This window comes from Anopheles ziemanni, chromosome 3 (assembly GCF_943734765.1).
Source record: "Anopheles ziemanni chromosome 3, idAnoZiCoDA_A2_x.2, whole genome shotgun sequence".
Classification (NCBI taxonomy): domain Eukaryota; kingdom Metazoa; phylum Arthropoda; class Insecta; order Diptera; family Culicidae; genus Anopheles; species Anopheles ziemanni.
Window position 1 is genome coordinate 9,695,266 of NC_080706.1, and position 23,303 is coordinate 9,718,568.

Genomic DNA, 23,303 nt, shown 5'->3' on the forward strand with positions numbered 1-23,303 from the left:
ACTCAAAACGTCGTAACAATGAACGCGCAACCTGTGTCTGCTTACATACGTATGTACAAGTGGAAACTGTGTGTGTGTTCACCCCCTCCCATAAGGTGTCTCCCGCCTCCCGAGACGACGAGAAAGGATCCCTCGGAGGTGACCCAGCACTATAAGCTACGCTCCAACACGCGGTTTCCTGACTTATGTTTAACATCTTGTCCATCATTTCTACATCATTTACCTTTTGGGAGTAATTTTGTGTGTGAGTGTTTTTTTTTTCTCTTCTCTCCTATACTTTTGAGCATTCCACGTTCCATTTAAGACTAGAGTAGAAAGATTCAACAACAAAAAGGTATACAAAAAACGTCTCATTTCGTTCGTGGCTCGCACGAAGCGTATCTATCCATGTCTTATAGTTTTCTGTGTTGCAAATATCATTGTATGTATATATATATATATATATATATTTATAGTTAGTTTTGTTTGTAAGTTTAATGCTCGAACAAATATGGGCTTCGATTATTTACTACAATTTCTAAATCTGTTTATCTCCCCCCTTTTTCCCACCCCCGGCGAAAAGCTCTTCCGGAGCTCGCCACCTTTTCGCCCACGTGGTGAATTCAAATGGATTTTAAAGTTCTTCACTTCTCAATGTCTCACAACTGGTTTAAAGTTTTGTTTTGTTTTCACCACTTTGACTACCGCTATTTTGTCATTTTGTGTGCTGGAAGTTCCATAATTTGACAATGTTTTTCGCCCACCAGCAGCCCGGGGGGGCAACTCGGTCATCCACTTTTGTGTTTGCCTATGTGTCTAGTGTTTAGTACACTGCACAGTGGGTGGAGCGTTTAATATGTGTGTCACTTCCATTCGGTCGGTGTGATTCGTAGCTTTAACAACCATTTCGTTAGTAAAGTGTAAATTACGTTTTTTTTTGTCTTCCCCGCCCCATTCCCACCCTCTTACCAACTAGTTTGTTCTATGTTTTGTCTTACACTTGCTTGGGTGCACTTTAGCACACACCCGGGGGAGTACACGAAGGATCCGGGCTGAATGTCGGTTCCGGCTTCACTGTGCCTGTGCGAATGTTGGGTGTCCGCCGTTGTCGGGATTTTTGAAGATTGTCTCGATGCGTTCTTTCTGCATTCCACTCGGGCAGCATTCGGGCCCCGTTGTGGGCGGCACTTATTTGGATGGCTGCTGGTCGCCGGTGGTGCCTTGTTTTTCGCTATCTTGCTGGCGTTGCTGCAGCTGCTGCTGGTGCAGTTGCAGCTGGTGTTGCAGTTGATCGCTTGCATCCTGGGGCCGGTGTGACTTCATGTGGGCGCTTCGGCTTTTTACCTTATTGAAAACCCTTCAACGCGGCGGCAATGGGGAAGGTTGTAGCATCGGTTGATCGGGAGAAGGAGGCAGCGGCAGCAGAGGGAACAGAGAGAATGAAAAATTAATGGCGATCCTTTCCGGGTGCCGTGGTTGGCGGGTCTGAGAGTGATTCGTTCGGGTTTGTTGTTAGTTGTTGGCTGTTGTTTTGCAGAGAGTCGTTTGAGTTTTGCACTACGCTCTAAAGGCGGGGACGCATAACAAACATTGAGTTAAGAAGCGTTTCTTACTAGCTTTCATCTTGACGTGAATGCATTAGCGTTAGTTACAGTTAACAAGGTACTTAAAGGCAGCAGTAAGAGTAGTGGTAGTAGAAGTAGTAGTAGCAGTAGTAATAGTAGATGTAGATGGCAGCAGTAGCATAGCAACAGTAGTAGTTACGCCAGCAACAGCTAACAAATACTAATCGGCTGCTAGTGGTTTTCGATTTTCTGTTACAAGACTATTTTCACACACCGTTCCGTTTCGCAACGTCGTACCACTCTAGCAGGGATACTGCGGGCGTCCGGATACACTAAACAGCGAAGGTGAACAGCAAGCATTGAAAGATGGAGAGATGGGAGGAAGGGACACTCTATCTGGCCCACTATCGAGCCAGACGGGTGCTCAGTTGTCCTAACCGTACGTCACACACAGACAGTCCAGAGGGTGAGATAGGATGACGGTGATGCAGGTGTTTGGGTTTAGTTTGATCAGTACTTTTTGGTTGTTGCTCTAAACATAGACGATCGACGGGCACATACAGATTCGCACACACACACACGCGCGGGTCTATACAAACCGCAAGACGAGAAAGGTGGCAGATTTAGATAGATTTCCTTTGCAGTGATGTACCGGGTCGGTATATTAAAGTTTAGGAAAAGTATCTCAAAGGGTTTTAAATGGGAACATAATTATACTCAGAGTTTCATAAACTAAATATAAGATGAAAAACAAACATAAAAAAATATCAAAACCATCAAACAGTCCTTTTTCAAAAGTACTGGTTCCTAATGGCCAAACGACTATTTTCGGTCATGCACAGTCAGCCCTTTGGGGTCTTCACGTTATTACAAAGGTCTTGTAGAAAACCTCTTTTTATAATATCTCTTAGAGAAAAAAATTACAAAATCAAACAATTGTTTGTTGTGAAGTTTAAGTAAGTCAACGATTTTATGGGGGTGAGGTTTAAGTTATTATCCTCCGGTCTTTGTTGCCTTAATTGTCTTCTTTCGTAGCAGATAAGTTGCAAATTATAAAAATAAATGAAAAATGTACTACTGAATATAAAACTCAAAACTAAAGATTGTTGGAAGATAATAATATAAGGATTTTGATAAATTATATACGAAAAGAAAGATATTGTGTCACTTAACGATACATCACTGTTTCTAAGAAACATCCATCGATACTAACAGAAAGCCATATTGGAAACAGTTTGTGGCAAAGAATGGCGACACTATTAGAAAGAGCGAAAGAGAGCAAGAGAGAGAAATAGAGAGGGAGCAAGAGAGATAGAAAGAGAAAGAGAGAGAGAGAGCGAAAGCGCACGAAGAAAGAATGAGAGACAGAGACAGTGAAAAGGATTCGTGAAGTAGCGTGCGTCTTTCGTGCGATCTTGTACTATTGTTTAGTAGTTAGTACATACACACACACATACACACTAGGGGTTCACTTACTCGCGCCAGGAAGGAAGAGAGAACGGGCGTGTCACACAGAATGACGCACACGATCATGCGGAAGTGTACAGTGTCCTTGTTTGTGGTGTGTTTGTTTCTTTGTGACTGCATCTGTTGTTCTGTTTCCGGCGAATGCACCGCTGTGTGTGTGTGTGTGTGTAGATTGTGGTGTGTCCCATGTTTCCCCCTTCCTCTCCTTCTCCGACCCCCTCCTCATGCACACACTCTCTCTTTTTCTAGCACTCTAGCATTCTCTATTCCTGTTTCTGCTCATACTGATGCAACTGATAAGAGAGATGACGCACCGCGGAGGACACTGTGTGGCGGCGCAGGAGAAAGGATGTTCCGGTCCGATGGCACTAACTGGGCATCCTGGTGGAGTTGGTCACGGCGCGGAGTACCACGGGGAGGCCACAGGAGTGGCAAAGATGAAGCAAAAAAGAGACAGAGGAACAGAGAAGAAGAGATGCCGTAAACTGGATCCTGGAGCTCGTGGTACTCGCCGGCGTGACCTGCCGTGACCACCGGGTTGGCCAAATTAAGCCATTCGCCCCGGCTACACCACCGTCCCCCGCACACACACACACACACACACACACACCAGCGTTGCCTGCGCGCGGTCGCGTCCAACAGAACCAAAAACGCCAACGCAACGAACTGTTCTGTTTGTTTTTGGGGGTGGTTGTTGATGTGGAGTTGTTGAGTAAAGTTGTTGTAGTTTTTTCGAACGGTTGAGTATCGTATAAAACGAGCATTTATGGGGTGATCTTACTTGCCGCACACCTTGCAGGGATAGTCATCCTTTGTCGGTATGAGGTTAGGGTTAATGGGGTTACCGGCGGCACTCAAGAAATTACCATTTTGAATTGCGCTGTGGCTACGTCCGATACAGTGAATGCGGATGTGACCGTGAAGGGCCGCTTTCGACGAGAAGCTCTGCGAAAGGAGAGATCGAGAGTGATAGAGAGAAAAAGAAAGGCAAAAGGCAAGGCTAATTAGAATGGAGCTTTGTGGCAAACGGGGGTGGAGGCAGCGTTCAAGGCGAGGAAGCACTGTGACGGCATCGTTAACAGAGCGTCAGCCATTTTAGTGAGTTCCGCTGGCACAATCGGCGTGGATGGTACGGGTGCGGGAAATAATATTTAATAAGGCTACGTAGCGCCGGATTAACACATTTTGGGGTTAATACCTATGAAAGATATGAACGCATTGGGTTGGAGCTGTTGGGTGGCACTATAAAAGAAACATGAGGAATCCTTTCTGTCCTTTCTAACGGATGAGAAAGTAAAGATATGTAAATGAAATGAATTATAACAAGCATCGTTTCTAATTGAATGCCATTTTGAACTGCTTGCCTCTGTTGAATATAATAAGTAAGTTATAGTAAGTTACTTCAAGCTTGTACAAGAAAAAGTACCGGAGTTGGTATTTACAAACTAGAATAAACATTTAACCTATTTCAATTAGTTAATTTTGCTTTCAACTCGCATCTGTAATGTTGCAACTTTGAGAAAATCTTGTTTCCTTCTCTAACATAACATCTTTGCACGATTATACATTTACATTTTAATTAAAGATGTATGTAAAACATTTTTTGACGAATTTGGAAATGCCACTTTTACCCTTTTGTGTTACGTTAACTTTAACGAAATCCACAAATCCAAGAATGGAAAGGTGGTGAGTAAAGTTCTTCAAACGAGAAATTTAACGAAAATAAATCATTGGTTAAATTGCTGGGAAATACTTTTTCGACAAAGGAAAATTAAGGTTAGGTTTTATGAACAGATGCAGTGAGTATTAGTATCAAGAAACAAAGGATACACTTTAGTAATGTTTGAAATCAAAGTTATGATGTTAAATTAATTGTTAAAAACCAACAAATAGGGAGTACTATGAACACAAGGCACAGTGGTGATGGACTACGTTAGGCAACCTACCGCTGAACAGTCAGGAACCTCGCATACGTGCGGTCGGACATCGCTGGGCGCATTGTGTGCGTTACCGGAAGGCTGATGAGCACTTCCGTGCGTCGAAGCCGTCGACTGAGTCGAGTGGTGACCCTTCGCCGAGCCGATCGTGGTACTTGTATAGTCCAGATGGTCCATCAACAGGTCTTCCACCGGTGGTGGTGGTGGAGGTGGTGCAGGGGCAGTCGGTGGTGGGGACGGCGATGATGAACCGGCGAACTTGGACGCCACCAGCCCGTCCACGAGCCGGTGCGCGCCGCCGTGCGAATGTTTGTAGTCGATGCAGAGCTTCTTCCAGAAGTAGTACATCTGGACGCAGTCGGCCGTCGACTTGGCGGGCAGGAGCTCGCGGGCGATCCGATGGAAGTCCTTGCCGTAGCTCTCGAGACCCTGGATGAATTGCTCGATTTCACCGGCGGTCCAGCGGCGATGGATGCTTGCCGGTGGCGCTTGCAGCATGCTCAGGATGGCGACGTGAATCTCGCCGTTCGCTTCCAGCAGCGCCTGGAGGGCGTTCTCCTCCGAGTGGCAACCGAGGGGGGCGGCCGAAGATCGCGCCAGTTCGATGAAACGCTGTACCTGGCGCTCGTTGTGTGCGACCGCAGGATCCCACAGTTGCGTCGGGTTTGCGGAGTACCCCTGCAGCGCACTGTAGACACTGGGACGCGTGCAGTCGGGCAGCGTTGCCTGATAGTCCGGACCGAGGTTGATCCGGGGCCGTATAGGCAGGGGCGGCTCGGAGAAGATGTCGCTCGTGCTGTCCATCGTACTGTCGAGATCGGTGTCCAGGCCGGACGCGCGATTATGCACCACGTTTGCGTACAGCCCGGTGGAACCGGTTCGTTCCGGGTTCAGCATAGGCGAAGGCGTGTAGTGAACGGCCGGGAGGGACGTCGTGGTCGAACGGCGCAGCTTGGACAGGTAGACGGTTGGCTTACGTTGCCCCATCGGGTGGCTCAGCCCGTTGCCTCCGGTGGATGTCTGGGATCGCTTGCGAGGCCACATGATACTTCCTCCACCGCCTCCTAGGAGGGCGTGCTGGAGCTTGGGCGAAGCGGCGGAAGTCGCCATCGAGGACGACGACGACGACGAAGAGCTGTGCGACGACAGGCTGCTCGGGCTGAGGAACACACTGTCCGTGCCCTTGGACATCGGTTCGGTTTGTACGGTGAGTGGGACCTTGCTCGAGTCACCGGCGAGGATCGTCCCGGAGTCGCCGACGCAAGGTTTCGACTTTTTGGCACTAGGTGGCATACAGTTGTTGGCGGCGGCCACTTGCTGCTGCAGTGGATGATTGTGCGTGGATGAATGATTCTGCTGCTGCTGTTGCTGCTGTCGAAGGTGTTGCTGCTGGATTTGTTGCTGCTGGTGCTGATGGTGTTGCAGCGCTTGCTGCTGGCTCTGCTCGAACAGGAACTTCTGATGCTGACGGTGGGCGAAGTCTTTCGGCGAGGACGACAGCAGCGGATCGTCCGAGTTGGGCATCATCTGCGACTGCAGCGAGGAAAGGCCGTTCAGGTAGTAGAGGTCGATGTCACCCTCGGACACGCCGATGTCATCGTCGTGCGGTAGTACCACCTCGAGCGCCTCCTTCACCTCCTCGGCGGATGCGGCGTGCATGGTGGCGGAGAAGAACGCATTCGAGAGCGGCGAGGCAGCGTTCCGTGTCTCCTCGATGAACACCTGCGCGTCGTCGAGGAAGTCCAGGTTCATCTTGGACGTCCCGTCGACCGGCGACGGTTTCGATTCGGCGAAAAAGCTATCCTCCGACTTGAACAGCTCCGAGCAGTGCTCGTCCAACAGGTTCTTGTTCGACCGGAACAGATCGTGGTGCTCATGGTCAAGCAGCTCGTTCTTCAGCGCCAGTATCTTCTCGCTGTCGGTAAGCTTACCCGCTCCCGGTCCCGCACCGTGTTCATCGCCCTTGGGCTCGCTCTTGAAGAACCCATCGTCGAGGAAGTTCTGACCACGCTTGTCGTCGAAGAACGAACCCGCATCGGTGAAGTGGCGCGAGTCGTCTAGGAAAGGCGATGCCTGGGCCACCGCCTCATGCGAAGCCGGTGGCGTTGGGTAGGCCAATGGTGAGGGAAGCGGAGATAGGTGCGCACCCGACGGTGACTCGAGCAGGTTAGTGCCGGCGCCGGTGGAGTTGCCCGACGGTCCGTTACTAACGGACGACGGCTGCGAGCTCCCGTACAGGACGAAGTCTTTGGAGTTGAGAGCCCCGAACTCGGCGAGACTCTCGGGTAGCGGAGAATCGAGCACGGCCTGAATCTGGCGCGACGGCGTAAAACCCTGGTCGGTGATGGAGCTGTAGTCCGAGAGGGCGATTTCGTCCAGCGGTTCGGCGGAGTTGGAGTCCTGCAATAGCTGGATGGAATCGACGGCTTGCAGGAGCATTGCCGTTTCACTCACGCTGTAGACGTCGTTATCGCTGAAGAAGGTCGTCCCTCCACCGGTGTCGGTGGAGTAGGCCAGTGTGAACACGTCCCCAGCTGTACTACCTCCCGTGGCCTGGGAGATCGTCAGCGAAAGTGGACCACTGTCCGCTGTCGAGCTCATCAGACCACTCGAGGATGTCGTCGTTAGCTTCGTCGTCCCGGGTAGCACAACCGATCGCGAACCGGTGCTGATAAGGTTCCCGGCTCCCGAAGAGCTCGAGGTCGTGGTCGTAATGGACGACGCAACCGACTGCTGCTGTTGGTTGAGTATCGGCGTTGCTGCTCGCTTCACCGCCACCTTCGTGCCGCGCTTCAGCAGCTCGATCAACGTGGCATCCTTTAGCTCCGTCCCGGGCGGGATGCCCGTGGCCATGATCGTACCGGCGGCCGTCGTCGTCGTCAGCCCGTTGATCGTGATCGCGGGTGGTGCGCTGGTGCTGGCCGCATTACTCGCCGTCAGGATGGTTGCCTTCGAGTGGAGCGTCCCGGTGTTGATGATCTGCGTGGTGCCGTTCTGCGTCGAGACGATCGCTACCGTGCCCGGCTTCGGCGAGAGGAATGCTTCGCTGGCCTCGATCAGCCGGCGGGCGGTCAGGGGCGGCGCCGGCACCACGAACGAACCCTTCAACAATAGATTCTATCATTACCCAACGGCGGGGACGGTGGGACAGAACGGTTACACCGAAGAAAGATAACGGACACATTAGGATACAACGGAACAGAAGAGCAAACGGAAGAACATGAATGTAGCTGGCAGTTGCAAAAGGATTTAAAGTATCCTTTTAAAATCTTTCAGTTCTCACTTTATAGTTGGTTATATATGTTTTTTGTTAGAACCTAACCTAACATTTTCTTTAATGGATCGTTTGAAAATTACAGAGTTTTTCAGATGATATCTAACAGTAGCAGTATTTATTCTAACTGCAGCAGATGGTATTCCAACAGTATCAGTTGATTTTTAAACGCAATCATGTTTATTATAGCTCTGTCAGATGCAATCAGAATCGTAGCAGTTGATATTATAAAGTTGGTATGGCAGGTCGGGCGATGTACGTAACTAGCAAGTATAAACGTATATCGCGCGAAAGAGACTCCAAGGTAGTTCAACATATCACTTGGGTTTATATCACACGAATCGCTTTAGTTTCATTAAAAAACCAAATGAATTTGTAAACAAGTAGTGCTGATTAATTTTCAAGTTAACTGCATGTCATTTTTTTAACTTTCTTTGTGAGTTTTTTCGTTCCAATAAAATCGAAGATGTTCATTGGATATGAACCGACCTGCTATGTAGATCCACCTTGGGCTGTCATTCGCGCGATATACGTTTACACTCGCTAGTTGCATACTTCGCACAAGCTGCTGTACCAGGAGGATTATAATATCAACTGTTACGATTCTGATTTCAACTGACAAAGTTATGATACACATGAATGAGTTATAAAATCAACTGATGCTGTTGGAATATCATGTGCTACAGTTGGAATAAATACTGCTACGGTTATGATATCATCTGTAAAACCCTGTAAAACAAATGAGTGATCATCTCTCGTTTATTTTTCGATTATTCCTGCTGTCGAATAGAGCTAAAATCAATTCCTTTTGCAACGGCCAGTACAAAACAACTACACATAAAAATGAACAAACATTCGAACACACATATCCATCGCGTACCTTCAGGTCCTTGCTTCGCTTGTTGATGATCTTCTCCTCGATCAGCGCCCGCACGCCAACGCTGGCTGTCTGCAGCGGTGGCCCGGTGTTCTCCTTCTTATCACATTTCTTCGCCTCCGAGTCCTTCTTGAAGTAGCCCCCGTGCAGCCGCATGTGCCCGTTGAGGGCGGGAATATTTTTGAACTTGCGGTGACACAGATTGCACTCGACCGGTTTCTGCTCGAGCTTGTTGTTGTTGCTGTTGTTGCTGCCGGTTGCCGATTGCTGGGGTTGGCTGGTGGTGGTGGTAGTGGTGGTGGCGGTGGTGAGTGTGGTGGTTGCCGTGGCAGAGTTGGCCGTCGAAACCGCACCGACCGCACCGGACGCAGTTGTGGACGACACCGAGCCCGACGGCGCCGTGAGTGGTCCATTAGGATCGGCACTTGCGCTGCCAGCGTTTGGCACCTTGGTGTTGGTGCTGCTGTTGGCGGTGGTGGTGGTGGACACGAGGGTGCTGGTGAGGGACGATGACGCAACCGTCGATGCGGCTGCTAGCGAGGACACGCTCGGGACGGCGCTCACCAGCGTCGCCGTCGTCGTCGTCGACGACGTTGCGGTTGCGGACAGCTTGTTCTGGCTGAGTTGCAGCTGAAAGTAAGCGTAAAGCGGCGAAAGACGGTCATTTTTAGCCCGGAAGTGTTGAAACTCCATTCTCCATTGTGGCTAACGATGCACCGGAACGGGGATGGGCCGGGTGAGGGCGGGTGCGGGAGCGGAATCTGCTTTTGACTTTCTGCCATTCTGTTTCCGCTTCCGCTTGGTTGCCTTCGTCGCAAGGGCTCGAGTTTGGATAATCCCTTCTAACTCCCCTCTATGTTCCCTTTACCCACTTCCCTCCCCAAAACCACCCACACCCACCCGGAAAGGCAGGAAAAAAAAAACTGGGCACAATGTTAATTTACGGCAGTTTTCTCTTCCACATCGGGCTTTATTTTTCCTTCTCCGCTGGAACAGTTTCCCAACTGTTCCCAACAGTTCCCAGGGCTGCCATCTGCCAGCGAAACCCCAAGAATTAACAGCGACGCCCACCCACCCGGAAGCCAACCCCCCACCCTTCGCGGAGGGTGGGATGAAACTATTATTATCTTTTTAAATAGAAATGCTGCCTTTTGTCGCCTTTTCGGCTGGGAAAAAGTCCACCAACTTCCGGCGCGCTCGGGAAAGGCAGACGTCCCTACTTAATGGGCGGTTTCATTTGTCCATTACATTAGGCCCAGCCTTCCATATCGCCCCCCCCCCCCCCATAACGCTGGACCGGAGGAGCTGTGTGCGATTGGAGAAACAATTTATGAGACTCCACCACGGGGTCAACTTCAGCGAGATTCCATTTCCTCTCGTGGGGACAATTCTTTTTGGCGGCGTTCTCTATTGCTTCTTCCCCCATCATTCTCTCTCTTTCTCTCTCCTTCGTTAATGCTTAAGAGGCGCTTGAGTGTAAAATGAAAAGTAGCTCCCGGCGGGTGGACTTTCCCGAGAAACGCGTGGTGGGCGTATGGCGCGCTCAAGGACACACGGCTTAGCATTAAGTGCAGAAAGTTTCAAACTGCAAGAGCACAGCTCGCGTGGGAGTTTTTAAACGGAAAGACCATTTAAGAACGTCGACCAATAATTGCGTCCTAGTAATGTGATATTTCTTTGAATTTATTTCGCTACTTGCGTCCTATTAAATTGCACTCAAAGAAATGAAATATAGAAGTCGTTATTTTATTAAGAGGAACAATGGAATGATTCTTAAGTAATCCAAGTTGGTTTTATAAATGTATCGCTCCAACGATTGTACCTTATGTGACTGAGCTATTTGAAGAAATATCCCATTTGAAGATTCTAACTGAATCTTTAGAAAAATGAGTCACAAATGAATTACTTAACAGGCCAACTGATGTTATTGATATCCACTTTACAGAAAATTGATAAAAATATCAATGAGAACATGTTTTTTAATATTACTGTGCTTGAAATGTTAATTTAATTTTGATTTATGATCCAAGTTTAGCATAGTTTTGGAAAACTTCAAAACACACGATGACAAATGTTACCTTCAAGTCTGTTAGTCCTTTTGCCGTTGAATTTGTTTCTCATTTACAATATTCTACATGTACGAAATTGGTAAATAGTGATTGTACATAGCTTTGTCTTGAATCTACTCTTTTTAAAAATATTGTTATCCACATTATTATGCATTTTTTCTTCGTTGCAATTTCAGTAATCCTCGAGTTAGAGCCAAATGCTTATATATTCGGAAATGTCAATGCATTTCAAATATCGCATGCCTTCGCCGAGGAATAACATTTCCATCCTTCAATTGACCATTTCATTCGATTCCTCTAAACTGCCACCGTTTGCCCAACGGGCGCGGTCGAAAGCAAATGGAGCATTTCGCAAAATGTCCCCGGGTAGTTTTGATCCGGAACTTCCCCACGGTCGCTAGCCACTTTCGACAACTTGTTTGGGGTGCTGTGGCGTTGTTGTGTGCGTAATCCCATCCCATCACCCGGGGCGTACTCGTTACGAATGCGACCTTCTGATGGGATAAACCCATTTGGTCGACACTCGTGCAGCCGAAAGGCATGTGGCTTTTACGCTGGCTGGCCCTTCCCGAAGACATTCGGTTCTCTTCGAGTTTGGGTTCACTATCAGGAATTGGATCTGACCCAATATCTCTTCCAGCATGTTGGTGGAAACGCAGGGTAGGAGGGGAGGAGTTCCGTGGAAGGTTAAGTCGTCGCGGATGGCCACGTATCTACGTTTGACATTTCGCCCCGGGACGAATCGTTACACAATCGCACCGAAGCGTGGCGCCTGAACTTGGCAAGACCGTAATTCAATTGAAACTTATCTATTCAATCAAATTTCGTCCACCCTTCCCGCGGCCCCGGATGGAGTTTTCGGGGCCCGCGAAATGGCACCCGAAACTTGCCGCGGTGCACTCAGCAGCACAATGGTGCAGCCGGAGTTGGAATGTGGTGAGCCAACTTTTGGTACCCCATTAAATGAGATTTTCGGTTTGTACCAGACCACCCTGGCAAATGTGCTTAGGGTCACCGGACGAGCCAGGAAGAGGGGAAAAAAAAGACGAAATGTTCACACAACTTGCGACAAAGTCCAACGGGATGGCTTCCCCGGAAAAAAGGATGCTGCATATCGGATGTCGCAGCAAATGTAGGCCAGAAGAGGCTTCGCAAATCGCTAGCACTTCCGCAAGCGTCTGAAGATGCAGAAGTGAGTGTGAGCCCTTGTTGAAATGCGGAAGCTTCCTTAAGCTGAGCCTGCTTTGAATGTGATCCTCCTAGCCGAGCAGGAACTCAGGATTGTTCCCGGCGTAGGCCGTCTTTCGTCACTTTTCCCTAGATGAGGAGCGACATGTTCATTTCGGGAAAAACGAAAACCACACATGGTTGGCATTAATTCCGGCGTGCGAAAGGGACACTCGAGTTTATTCATGGACCTCCCTTTTTCGGTCGGTGAGACAACTTTGGGCGACCGTCGCCACCCGCTCGCCCCACTAACGAGTCCTTCCGGCGCGCTCAATCACGCTCCTGTCAACGGGTGGCGAGGGTTAACGAAATCTTGACGTAAATTAAGCCATATCGCATCCCCCCGACCACGAAAGGGGTGAACACGGTTTCCTAGAGGCCGTGGGCCTGTATGTCCCTTCAATGGTTACGCTTACACCATTCCGGTGGCATTGTAAAGCTGGGGAAATGGTGAGGATTTGGCCGCTCGATGTAAAAGCCGGTGCGATATATCCGCCCGGACGATGTAGATGGAGGCCCAATTACGGTTGCTAGTGCTGCATTTATGAAGACTATCAGGTTTTTGATTGCAACGATGTGTACGACCACACCGAGGAGAGGGGCAAAGCCACACGGACGTATGGACTTACACCTGAAGCAATTTCATGCTGGAGATGATTTCTCCCGGAATCGCTGTGCAAACCCATCAATAAAAGGAAGATGGGAGGTGGGGGGTGATGGAAGGACATCCACGCCGTAAAAAAGGGTGGCTTTAGGCCCATTGAGAAGTCAGGTACGTTATGATAGTAATAAATTCTCCAGCAATTCCGCACGCCAGAATGGGTTGTCCGAATGAGTTTCTTTTTCGGAAGGGACGAAACAGGATCGAACAGGACGGCATGGATGTCCAAATAAAAAAAAAGGAAAGATGAAAAGAAATGAAAATCCTAGCACACTGGAGTTGCGTGTACGGTGGCATGCGAACTCATGTTCATTAAAACCGTTCCCGTTGGGTTGTGTTTTATTTTCCTTCACGGAGAAATTTTCCAAAATAGGCCCGGGCATACAGTGGCATCCATCGGGATGTGTTTCCGCAACTGAAAGCAATCGTAAATAAGGGCTTGCGATATGGTCCGTAGAAAAGTACACACGCAGACGAAAGGATATCTGTGACCGGGAACGTCGGAATCCGCTACATCCGGTCCGCTTTCCGATTTTAAGTGTATTCGATGGAAAGAGATTGATCCTTCCGGGAGACGGAGCTGGGCAATGTTTACGTCTCTGTGGTTGGGGCGCGGGTTCGAGCAAAGGTAAATGATTGCTACGGCCGGATCTATTCCATTCATCATACAAGCGCGTCCCTCCTCAGGCAAGACCGGTTTCTGGTGAGTTTTCGTTCCGGATCGGAGACCTCACTACGGTTCCGGTCCGGGTTTGTGTGCCGGTTTTACGATACACCGAAAATGGTTATTTTTGTGGGATCCTTTCCGGGGAATGGCTTGCATGGCGTGATTTCAAAGTGAGGATCCGTAATAATTTACGACAAATCGCTCTCGGCAAAAGGTTTCGGCGTATCGATTCAGTGAAATGTTTAATGACTTTATAGCGAACCATATCTATCGTATGGAAGTCTAACTTTGCCTAAGTGTTTGGAGAAAGCTCTTGGCCATTTTCATGAGTAGCATGGGCTACTTTATATATTTAAAACATGGCCTAAGCGATAAGTGCAAACCAAAAATAAATATTCTCTTTTAAATAAAAAATAAAACCAATTGAGGATTATCAGAGGTGTAAAAAGGCACCAGTACCATTCTCCTGTTAATTAGTGTTGGAAAATACAATTGAAAAATCAGTGCGAGATATTTAATTGTGAAAATAACCATAAATAAGCACCGTTTACCAACCGTTAGTCCTCGCTATCGCCACCGCCGTCTGTAAGCTTCAATTGCTTCGCGGAAATGATAAAACATCGCCACGATTAACGAAATAAACCGGGGCTTTATTTGCTCCGAAGGCACGGGCGCCAAATCGCGCCATGGCCCCGATTGTCAGCGCAGCGAGACAATTTTCTTTATCGCCTCGTCCCTTCTCAGCGCCTTCTGCAGCTTCTTATCTCGGCTTCGTTCGAAGGTTTACGTTCCGGCTGCGTCTTGCTAGGAATGACCCCTTCGGCGGCGCCCAGCATTTGGGCCCGATTCGTTATTATCTTGGGACAAGGAGCCGTCTCACTGTGTGTGTGTGTGTGCATCTTTCGGAAGGACACTTTTCCCCCGGGTGGAAAAGGGTTTCCCAACGCGCCGGAGCAAAAAAGGGTTCGGTGCGAAAGATGTGCGAAACTTAATGGACCGTTCTACTATCTGAGGTAATAATTCATAAGGCAGGATTGCTGACGCGAAGCATTAAGCGTTCTCCTCAGGTCTACTTTCCCCCCCCCCCCCCCCGCCCCCCTGCCTACCATCGTCGTTGGAGAAATGAGCGATTGCGTCGCTTAGATAGAGCCCTAAAAAGGAAATGAACGATACGACAGTGGGCTCCGGGCCCGAGTCGGTGTCATCGCTGAATTGCGCTTAATTTTGTTTCCTTTTCCTCTTGCACCGGTTCGAGGCTTTCTCTCCCCCCCCCCCCTCCTCGTTCTCCGGGGGGTTCCCATCATTACTCGTGAAAAATCACCGGCCGATGAGGTTGACATTAAGGGTGACAGAAATAAGCCGACCGAATCCTTCCACCTGGGAAATTTAACATTTCTATTCGATTCAACTCAAACGCAAACGCCAGCTTTCTGGAGGTTGGTGAATTTAAGGGACGTGCTTGGGCTTTAATTGACACGCGGAAGAAAAAAAAAATACTCCGCACCATTGTAAGTGTGTCCGGACTCCGGAGGTACGAATAAAAACTAGTTGAAACCATTTTCATTTTCGATATCAGCTTCAATTGGCACTCAAACTTAAACAAGCTTTCCGGTGGATACGCAAACGGTGAAAACTCATCCAATCTCCCTGCCCAGCAAAGGAAAAAGAAAAGATTAAGCCATTTTTGCACCGATGCGCAGTTTTACACCTTTTTCGAAACCGTGAGGGTGAAGAAACGTTACAAAATAACAATCCCCCCCCGTACCCATTGTCGCCCAATTTGGGCGTTGGGAAAATGGCAAAGGTCTTTGCAAAGGATGCGCCCTCCACTTGAACGCTCTTGCCCTCTTGTTTTGGGTGCGATGAAAAACACAAGACAAAAAAAAAAAAAAGACGAGGGACAAAACAACCGAACCTCGTTAACGTTTATTTCGTGACGACACTTCGTGTGCTTCGTGTGAAATAAAAGCCAAGCACTTGCCATATCGATTATCATAATGCGCTTTCCTCGTGTGCGCCGTCTCGCTTGCTCACCGTTTTGGCCGGGCAGGTGAAAATGTGTGTGTGTGTGTGTGTGTATGATTGCGTATACTCCACCCTAGGACCCTTCGGTAAAGCGGGGTCCCCACCCTTAAAAGATCCTTCTGCAAAGCGGGGCACTTTACTTCTCAATCGTTGAGTGTGTTTTTCGTTTTGCCGCCCTCGACATCATCGCCGTTCCTCGCCAATTGGCATTCGGCGTCGGTGTGGAGCATTATTATTAGGAGAGGAAGAAAAAAAAAACAATCAACATAGCGCAAAATTGAGCACGAAAGCGAGAAAAAAAGAGTGTCACCGAAACGGGTACCGAAAGTCGGCGGGTGGTTGAGAATTCAGAAAATTATGAAGTACCATCGAGCGTTTGCGAGCCTGCCGGGAAATGGGCCTGCAACGGCGTGAGGGTTTTCCAAGCGAACGCTTTCGGTCGAAGATGGTCGGAATGTTGATTTAGGAAAAAAGGGGAGGAAAAACCCCACGGCATATAGAGCCCACGGACGTGAAGGGCAACAGGGTGATGGAGCGAATGGGAAAGCACTTCTCGATTGCCAATATCCCGTGGACTCGATCTCAGGTAACGACAACGGTGGCGTTGTTGATAATGACAATAATATAATATAAACACCTTTGCCCCGGAGGCCACACATTGGTAGACAACGATGGAAGCGACATAATGATGCAAAATGGGCCAAAGTTGGCGCCGTGTATTACTTTTGATTTCAAGAAGAAGCTGAATGGCAACGTCTGCATCGTTGGGCCGTTCGACCGAGGGCACGGAAAAAAGACCCCAAAAGAAATGTTCACTTTTGAAAATTGAGTCCACCTCAAAGGGACACCATTATTAGGCCGAGGAAAACTATCTAAAACGCTAGAAGCAGAGGGAGAAACGAACGTTTTGCCATTCCATGAAGTTGCATGAAGTTACTAGCTTTAGAGAGGAATGATTTTTTTCAAAAGGTTGACTTTTTTTTGTGCGTCAGAAGTGCGTTTTTTTCCCGCAATGAAAAACCGTCCCTCTGTTCAATGGAATGTAGAATTGCTAATTTGAAAGTTTTCCCGTTTTTGCTGCATGCTGAACGCCGATGACATGACAAGGCGCGCGTCGGGCAGGAAACCGGACGGCCAATACGGGGTGATTGAAATTGCAGGAAATAATACGACCGAATCGGGGCGAGTCCTGTGTCCTGTGTGCGGATCGACAGGACGGTCACCCCTAGCGACCCGATCGCAGTGAAAATGAAACCCGGATATTGCAGGACTCGGCACCCGCCGGTGTCATTGGTGACAAGGCGACCTTCCAGCGGCCAGACCATCGATATGCAGCGCACCACACGGTTTAGCAGAACGGCTCTAAATGGGGTTTGGGTTTAAACCGACATCAAAGGTCCGACTCGAAAGTTTTGGATGCACGCGTGCGCAAAAGGAAATTAAAGCAAACGAAAAAACAAAAACCCAGTTCAAAACGTCACATTTACGCTTTTGCTATTTCGGGGAGTAGTTCTATGGGGTATGTTTTATACTTCACCCCACCCCCACACGAGCAAAGGGTTTTTCGAACACACACACACACACACACACTACATCAAAAGAGTTTCGCCCACACTAATTAGTGTCGGTCTAATTGGGCAGCAAATGTGGGAAAAGTTTCAACAACTAGCGGGTGACCGCTCTGGAGCGGGTGGAGCCCGTAATTAATGGGAACGAAATGGAAATGTTTCACTTGATTTTCCCGGATTTCATTTCATGTTCAGTTTGTTTTAATTCCACTTTTTTAACCCTCCTCATTGAATTAAACACGCTTTCACGTAGTGAGAATAAAATGAAAATCCTTTTGTTTCTGATTTTCTACTGATTGAAATTAGTTCGTAGATAATGTTAGCTGGAAACATTCCCTTTGGGGGTGGTTGCTGATCGGCAAATGGCTGTTCGTTCGATCGACAAGGCGAGCAAAGGCAACATACACCGATAACAATGGAATATTGGGAATGTTGCCGTACAAAGGATAGAAACAAGCGGACGTAACTCCTGGGTGAATGGAAACCCGCTTGCAATGTTCTATGTTCCTGGAAAAAAAAGAACATGAAAATGTATCGATCCACAATATAAAGGTCTTTGTTCCCTCGAATGCTTTACTCCCATATTTGAATAATATGGAAAAGGATTGTCGGAAAATAACGGTTTAGAGCCTTTCGGAGCGATCCATAGTACTCATTAATGCACTTCATGTTCAACTCGGAAACAAATCATAGGGAATTTCTGTCGAATATCGGCCATTAAAAGCTTCTCGAACGATGAAGGGGCGCTTGGCACGCATCGACACACACACGCACAAACACCCACGTTGCCAGGTGGCTCAAGCAGGTGCAGCTGAAGAAAGTCATAAACAGCAAGTTGCTAAGGACATGCTCACATCCGCCACGGGAGCGATGCCGATGCCGACGATTGGCCACATTGGCGGGACTTGCGAATGGACTTGCGGCTCGGTGCACCGGCGTGAAAATGGGCCCGTTGCCAGCTCGCTTTTGGCTGTACAGCTTCCGACCGACCGTTGCGAAGGGATCGAAGACACCGTTCGATGCTTGGCTGTTTCGTCGCGATGCCGGAAACCTGGTGCCCTGCGGGCGCGGAAAATGGTTTTCCTTTGTGGCGCAACGACCGTGTTCCGCCCCGGGACCGGTTGGCAAGGGGGAGGGGGGGGGGGGGAGGGGGCGGATGCTGGGTGAAATTATGAATAAAACATTTCCCGCTATCCCCATTGTCATCGGAACCATAAGCGATTCGTTCGGTTGGTAGAGAGGGGGAGCGGGGGCGGGGAGAGTTGTCTCCATGGGGAAACTGTACGGGGGGGGAGGGGGTCGGTTGGTGGGTGGGTAACATTGGTACACGGTACGCTATTTTTGCATACGACCGGCTGGAAAAGAAAAACTGGAAAGGACACACACATGAGAACACGGAACTGAGGGTGGATCGGTTTCTCGATTTTCCTTTTTTTTTTCGCCGCCCACCGTTTTCCCACCCCCGGCTGCGAAATGCTGCGCTTCTTCCGGCCAACCATTCCACCGGTTTCGATGTCAACTACGACGGTTGGCGCTTTTTTTTGTTTTGCTCACTTTTCCCTTTCGACGAAACCATAGGTTGCCAGGTTTCCTTCCCGTTGCGCCCGTGCGCCATTTTGGTTTTGGTTTTCCGAGCGGAACGGAAACTCGAATCCATATCAAAATGCAAAACAGCACCGGGACATTGTTCCACTGCCGAACCGGAGTCTGGTCGGTCGGAGGTACCGCTTCCGGTATCTTGCTTTGTTCGCGGCCAATGGAGACGCCTGGTGTTTCACGGCAGAAAAGTGATCGTGTATGTTTCGTGGCGTGACCGTGTGTGTATGTGTGTGTCTGTGCCAGCGAAGGATATGATAATGGCATCCATTTCGCTACGCCATCCAATGCAAAAGGGAACAAGCGGGGCGAACGAAGGGACAGTGTCGCCGTTATCCGCGTGGAATCCGAGAGGAAAAATTAAATTACCTTCCTCCGTTGCGGATGGAAATCGTTCGGGCCCACGCCGTCGGCCGTCGTTAAAATGCTTAATGCCACCGCCGGGACACGCCGGGAGTGGCCATTAAAGGACGCATCTTGCATAAACATTTGCCCCACACTCCCTCCACACACACACACACCCCCAGTCCCGGCTAATCCTTGGTTGATTAAAGCTCACCTGCATGTTCCAGGTCCGCGGACGAAGCGGAACTTTCTGGCCACCAACTCCGGTACCCGAAGCGTTGGTGTTGGATGACGCGGTGTTGTTGGAAGCGTTGCTCGAGCTGGAGGAGGAGGACGAGGAGGCAGCGGCGGCAGCGGCGGCGGCGGCGGCCGCGTTCGCTTGCTTCGTCTGCTGCATGATCTGCGAGATGAGATCGAGCTGCTGACGGGTGAGACCCTCGTTGCCGGAACCGGGCGCCGGCGAGCTTGGCGATGGTGACTTGCAGCTGGAGTTGGAGTCGCTCACGTTGCCACTACTACTACTGCTGCTGCTGCTGCTGCTGCTACTACTGCTGCTGCTACTACTGCTTGAGCTGCTACTGCTCGAACTACTTGAAAGGCTGCAATTGCTGTTGCTGGAGCTACCGGAACCGGTCGTTCCGCTGCTTCCGTTGGCACTGAACTGCACGAGCGTGGCGCCGTGCGGAGAGCTAGCGTCACCTGTCACCGGGAGGGAGACAAAATTGATAGACGATCATTAGAAGTGGGAGAAAAGGGTAAACATAGTTCATAGCTATTTTATTTTTATGTTTGAAGTCAACTCTGAGCTGTCGTACGTATCTGCACGACAGACATCTGCATAACCATGATCAGTAGAGCATATAATCTGTAAGATTTAAAAAAAAAACTATGGACAGTACTGAGGATATACCCTCAAAAACTGTCAGACAACATCATTAATGTTTTCTTTTAGTATGCATTTTTGATAAACCGTATCGAGAAAGGTGTCGTTTATTAGGAATGATACTAAATTGTGTTCATGACATGAGATAGTTTGTTGGACGCGCTTTATATTTAACCAAATACAACAAACTTTCAGGTACCTCATTTTAAGTACTTCTTTTATGCAAGTTGTGTAAGTCCCAATCGCATTTCTTTTGATTATTTATTTGTTTGTCAATAAGCTCGTTCTCGTTTGTGGAAATGTCGTTTCAACTTTACGCAACTATATTAAATGGAAAGCTTTCAGCACTCCGTTTGGCAGTGAAGATATGGATAGTGGCAGCAAAAGAACAACCACAGGATGGACAAATTTGTCAGCGTCAACCCGCACATCTTCGGGCTGATTGGAGTTGCTTTTCCGGACACATCGTTTTCCCTTCCCTGCAGAACAACCTCGACGGACAGATTGCCGAAACTTTGCATACTCCTTTGGCAGAGAATGTTGAAAGCCCGATCATTATGCTTGCGAACCTGAAGGACACGAAAAAATAAAAATGCTGTCGTCACCGTGTACGAACTCCGGACAAATGGTGGCGTCAGCGTCAGTGACGATTTACCTTCCCGAACAGGCACACATCAGCACATTTGGTACATTTTGCATTCACCAGCAAGCAGCCGTCTTTTTCCTTCATCCCGATCGATTTGGCGGCGATGGTCCGATCGTCGGCAAGAGGCGGGGAAGGGAGTGGGAGGGGTAAAACTTTCAACTTATCTCCAACTGACACCCCGTCCGCCGGGCGTGTTTTCCCGAAATGGTGCCAGCCAAGCATTGGATGAAGTTTTCGCTGTTTTCTTCCAACTCGGGAATGTTTCCTTTCTCCGAGCCTCTCGGCAAACTGGTCTTCACCACTTTCAAGTGTGCACATCATTGGAATATGTGCCGAAAACCGAACGCTGCATACGCTTCCATACTCCCCGCCGAACATCCCTCCCCCTTGGGAACGCTGTTGCTTTTCCAAACGAAAATCCCATTCAATTTCAATAAACTGTCAGCACCAATCAAATTTTCGTTCTTTTCAGCCCTTCACCGGGGAGGAAAGGGTTCTGTGGTGGTGATGGGGGGGTTTGTGAACTTCTTGTCTGAATTCGTACTCGGTTTCGGTGTGTTGTTTCGTGGGATCGAGGGAAGGAACGGAGTAGAAGACAGGCCGGGTGGGAATACACTCGCCGAAACCGATCGGAAAGGATATATCAGCAAAGAACGGCCATGTGTGTGTGTGTGTGTATCAAGAAGTGGGCAGGAAGAGTAAGGTCAGAGTTTATTCTACCTGTTCGAAAGCCGCTCGAAAGCAATTCGATCCTTTTTCCATCATCGGCCGCATCATCGGCAGCCGTCAGAGCGAAACATTCAGCGAGCGAACGAAAATGGCTGCAGCGCAACTACGAGCAAAAGTACCGTTTAGGGAAAGGGATGCTTTGGGAAATTCAAACCCGCTTTTTTCTCGACCACCCCCCCCCCCTGCTCTTCGTGCTGGCATGCTGACGTGTCGGTGGAAACCATCAATAACCAAAATCATGCTTTTTCTCCGCCGCTTCGCGCCCAGTTTCCACCCGAATACCCGCATCGCTCCGCAGCAAATGGCTGATGCTGTTGCTGTCAGGGGAAATAAAGGTACACGTAGACATAGCACCAACAACAACACTAACAACAACAACAACAGCAACAACATTTAAAAAGGATACAGGAGGGAAAAAAGCCTCACACGAGGATGGAGACGTGCAGAAATGTGCGCTCGAACGTTGTGCAAACAATGCCACATTTGCACGTACTTTGAAAGCACAAGCTTTTCACTTTTTTTTCGGTACGTTTTCTTTTTTTTTCCCCCACTTCGAATACCTGCCCGCATTGTGCAAGGTTGTGTGTTTGCCCGGGCGGGACGTGGAAAGCCCGGTGCGATGGATGCACGCTGAAAGCGCTCTTTCAGCTAGCCACGGCAATAATGGAACACTCGGCATGCAACAAACGCCCGCTTCGATTTTCCGATCCAAACCATTCGTGGGCGGGTGGGGGGGGGGGGGGGGGGGTTTGGGCGTCAGTAAAAAAAGAAGCAGGAGTGAAAATCGTAGGCCAGGTTTTACGTTCCCGGTCCCGCGCGGCAAACAAAAATAGATAGCACGAGTGAATGTTGATCTGATTAGCAGCGGTGAAAAGGGGGTGGGTGGGCTTTGGCGCAAGTGAAATTAGTTTTCAAAATCATGGCAAAATTGATATTTGCCATCGCGCACTCTAATACGTTGCGTACGGACGTGTTCATGGCATGTGTTGCTTTATTTTTCGCCCGGCCCGTTTTTGTCTGGGAATTGGTAAATAGAGCTTTTCAAAGGGAGTGTGTGCTCTAATGTGTAGGGAAAATGAAAATAAAATAGTAACGCTTACTGTAAGTCGATATTTTAATACTCGCTCATTGATGCTTTGTTGTATGCTTTTTGAAAGAGCGTCCGTTTCCGTACGTTTTTGACAAGTTTTAATTTCACATTGTTTAGAGTTTCATGTTATTGGTTCGATAGGAACAACGTACGCTACTGATATTGTAAATTGCTAACATTGTACGATTGAGAATATATTCACAATGGAAGTATATAAAGTGAAAAACAGCCTCAAGCAACGCGACCAACCCGGACCATACCGTGTTCGAAAATTGGATTTCGTTTTGCATCCAGTCGAACCTTTTTCGGCAAACGAACTCCAATGGTGCCCTTTTGAAGTTCCCTATTTCGAATCGCACACACACGTATGCAGACATCGACTTACCACTAGCCGTCGCCGGGGACAGACTGAGCCCCCCGGGTGGCCCGGCATTGCTGCCTCCGCCGGGGCCGGGGCTGGCCGTGCCGGAAGCGCCACCCGCCAGGCCGAGCGCCGTGTGATGATTTTCCGTGTGACGCCGCAGGGATCGCGCATCGCAGTACGACTTGCCGCATCCGTCCGCCTTGCACTCGTACGGCTTTTTGTTGCGGTGCGTCAGCATGTGGCCGTTGCTGGAAGAGGGCGGAAGAGAGAAAGAGAGAGGGAGGTGAGCGTGGCGATCAAAAGCGCGATGAGCCCTTCGATGGCAGCCAGCCGG

The 23,303-nt window shown here is 49.0% G+C and overlaps 1 protein-coding gene across 1 annotated transcript in view; it reads right to left on the minus strand.

Moving 5' to 3' along the window:
• Window positions 1-1,167: 1,167 nt before the first annotated feature.
• LOC131289797 (serine-rich adhesin for platelets) overlaps window positions 1,168-23,303 on the minus strand; it is a 42,611-nt gene continuing 20,475 nt past the window's right edge. The window contains 6 exon segments of the mRNA XM_058319109.1: window positions 1,168-1,336; window positions 3,793-3,956; window positions 4,958-8,065; window positions 9,103-9,729; window positions 19,472-19,956; window positions 22,991-23,217. Coding sequence (XP_058175092.1) covers window positions 1,168-1,336; window positions 3,793-3,956; window positions 4,958-8,065; window positions 9,103-9,729; window positions 19,472-19,956; window positions 22,991-23,217 — 4,780 coding nt within the window.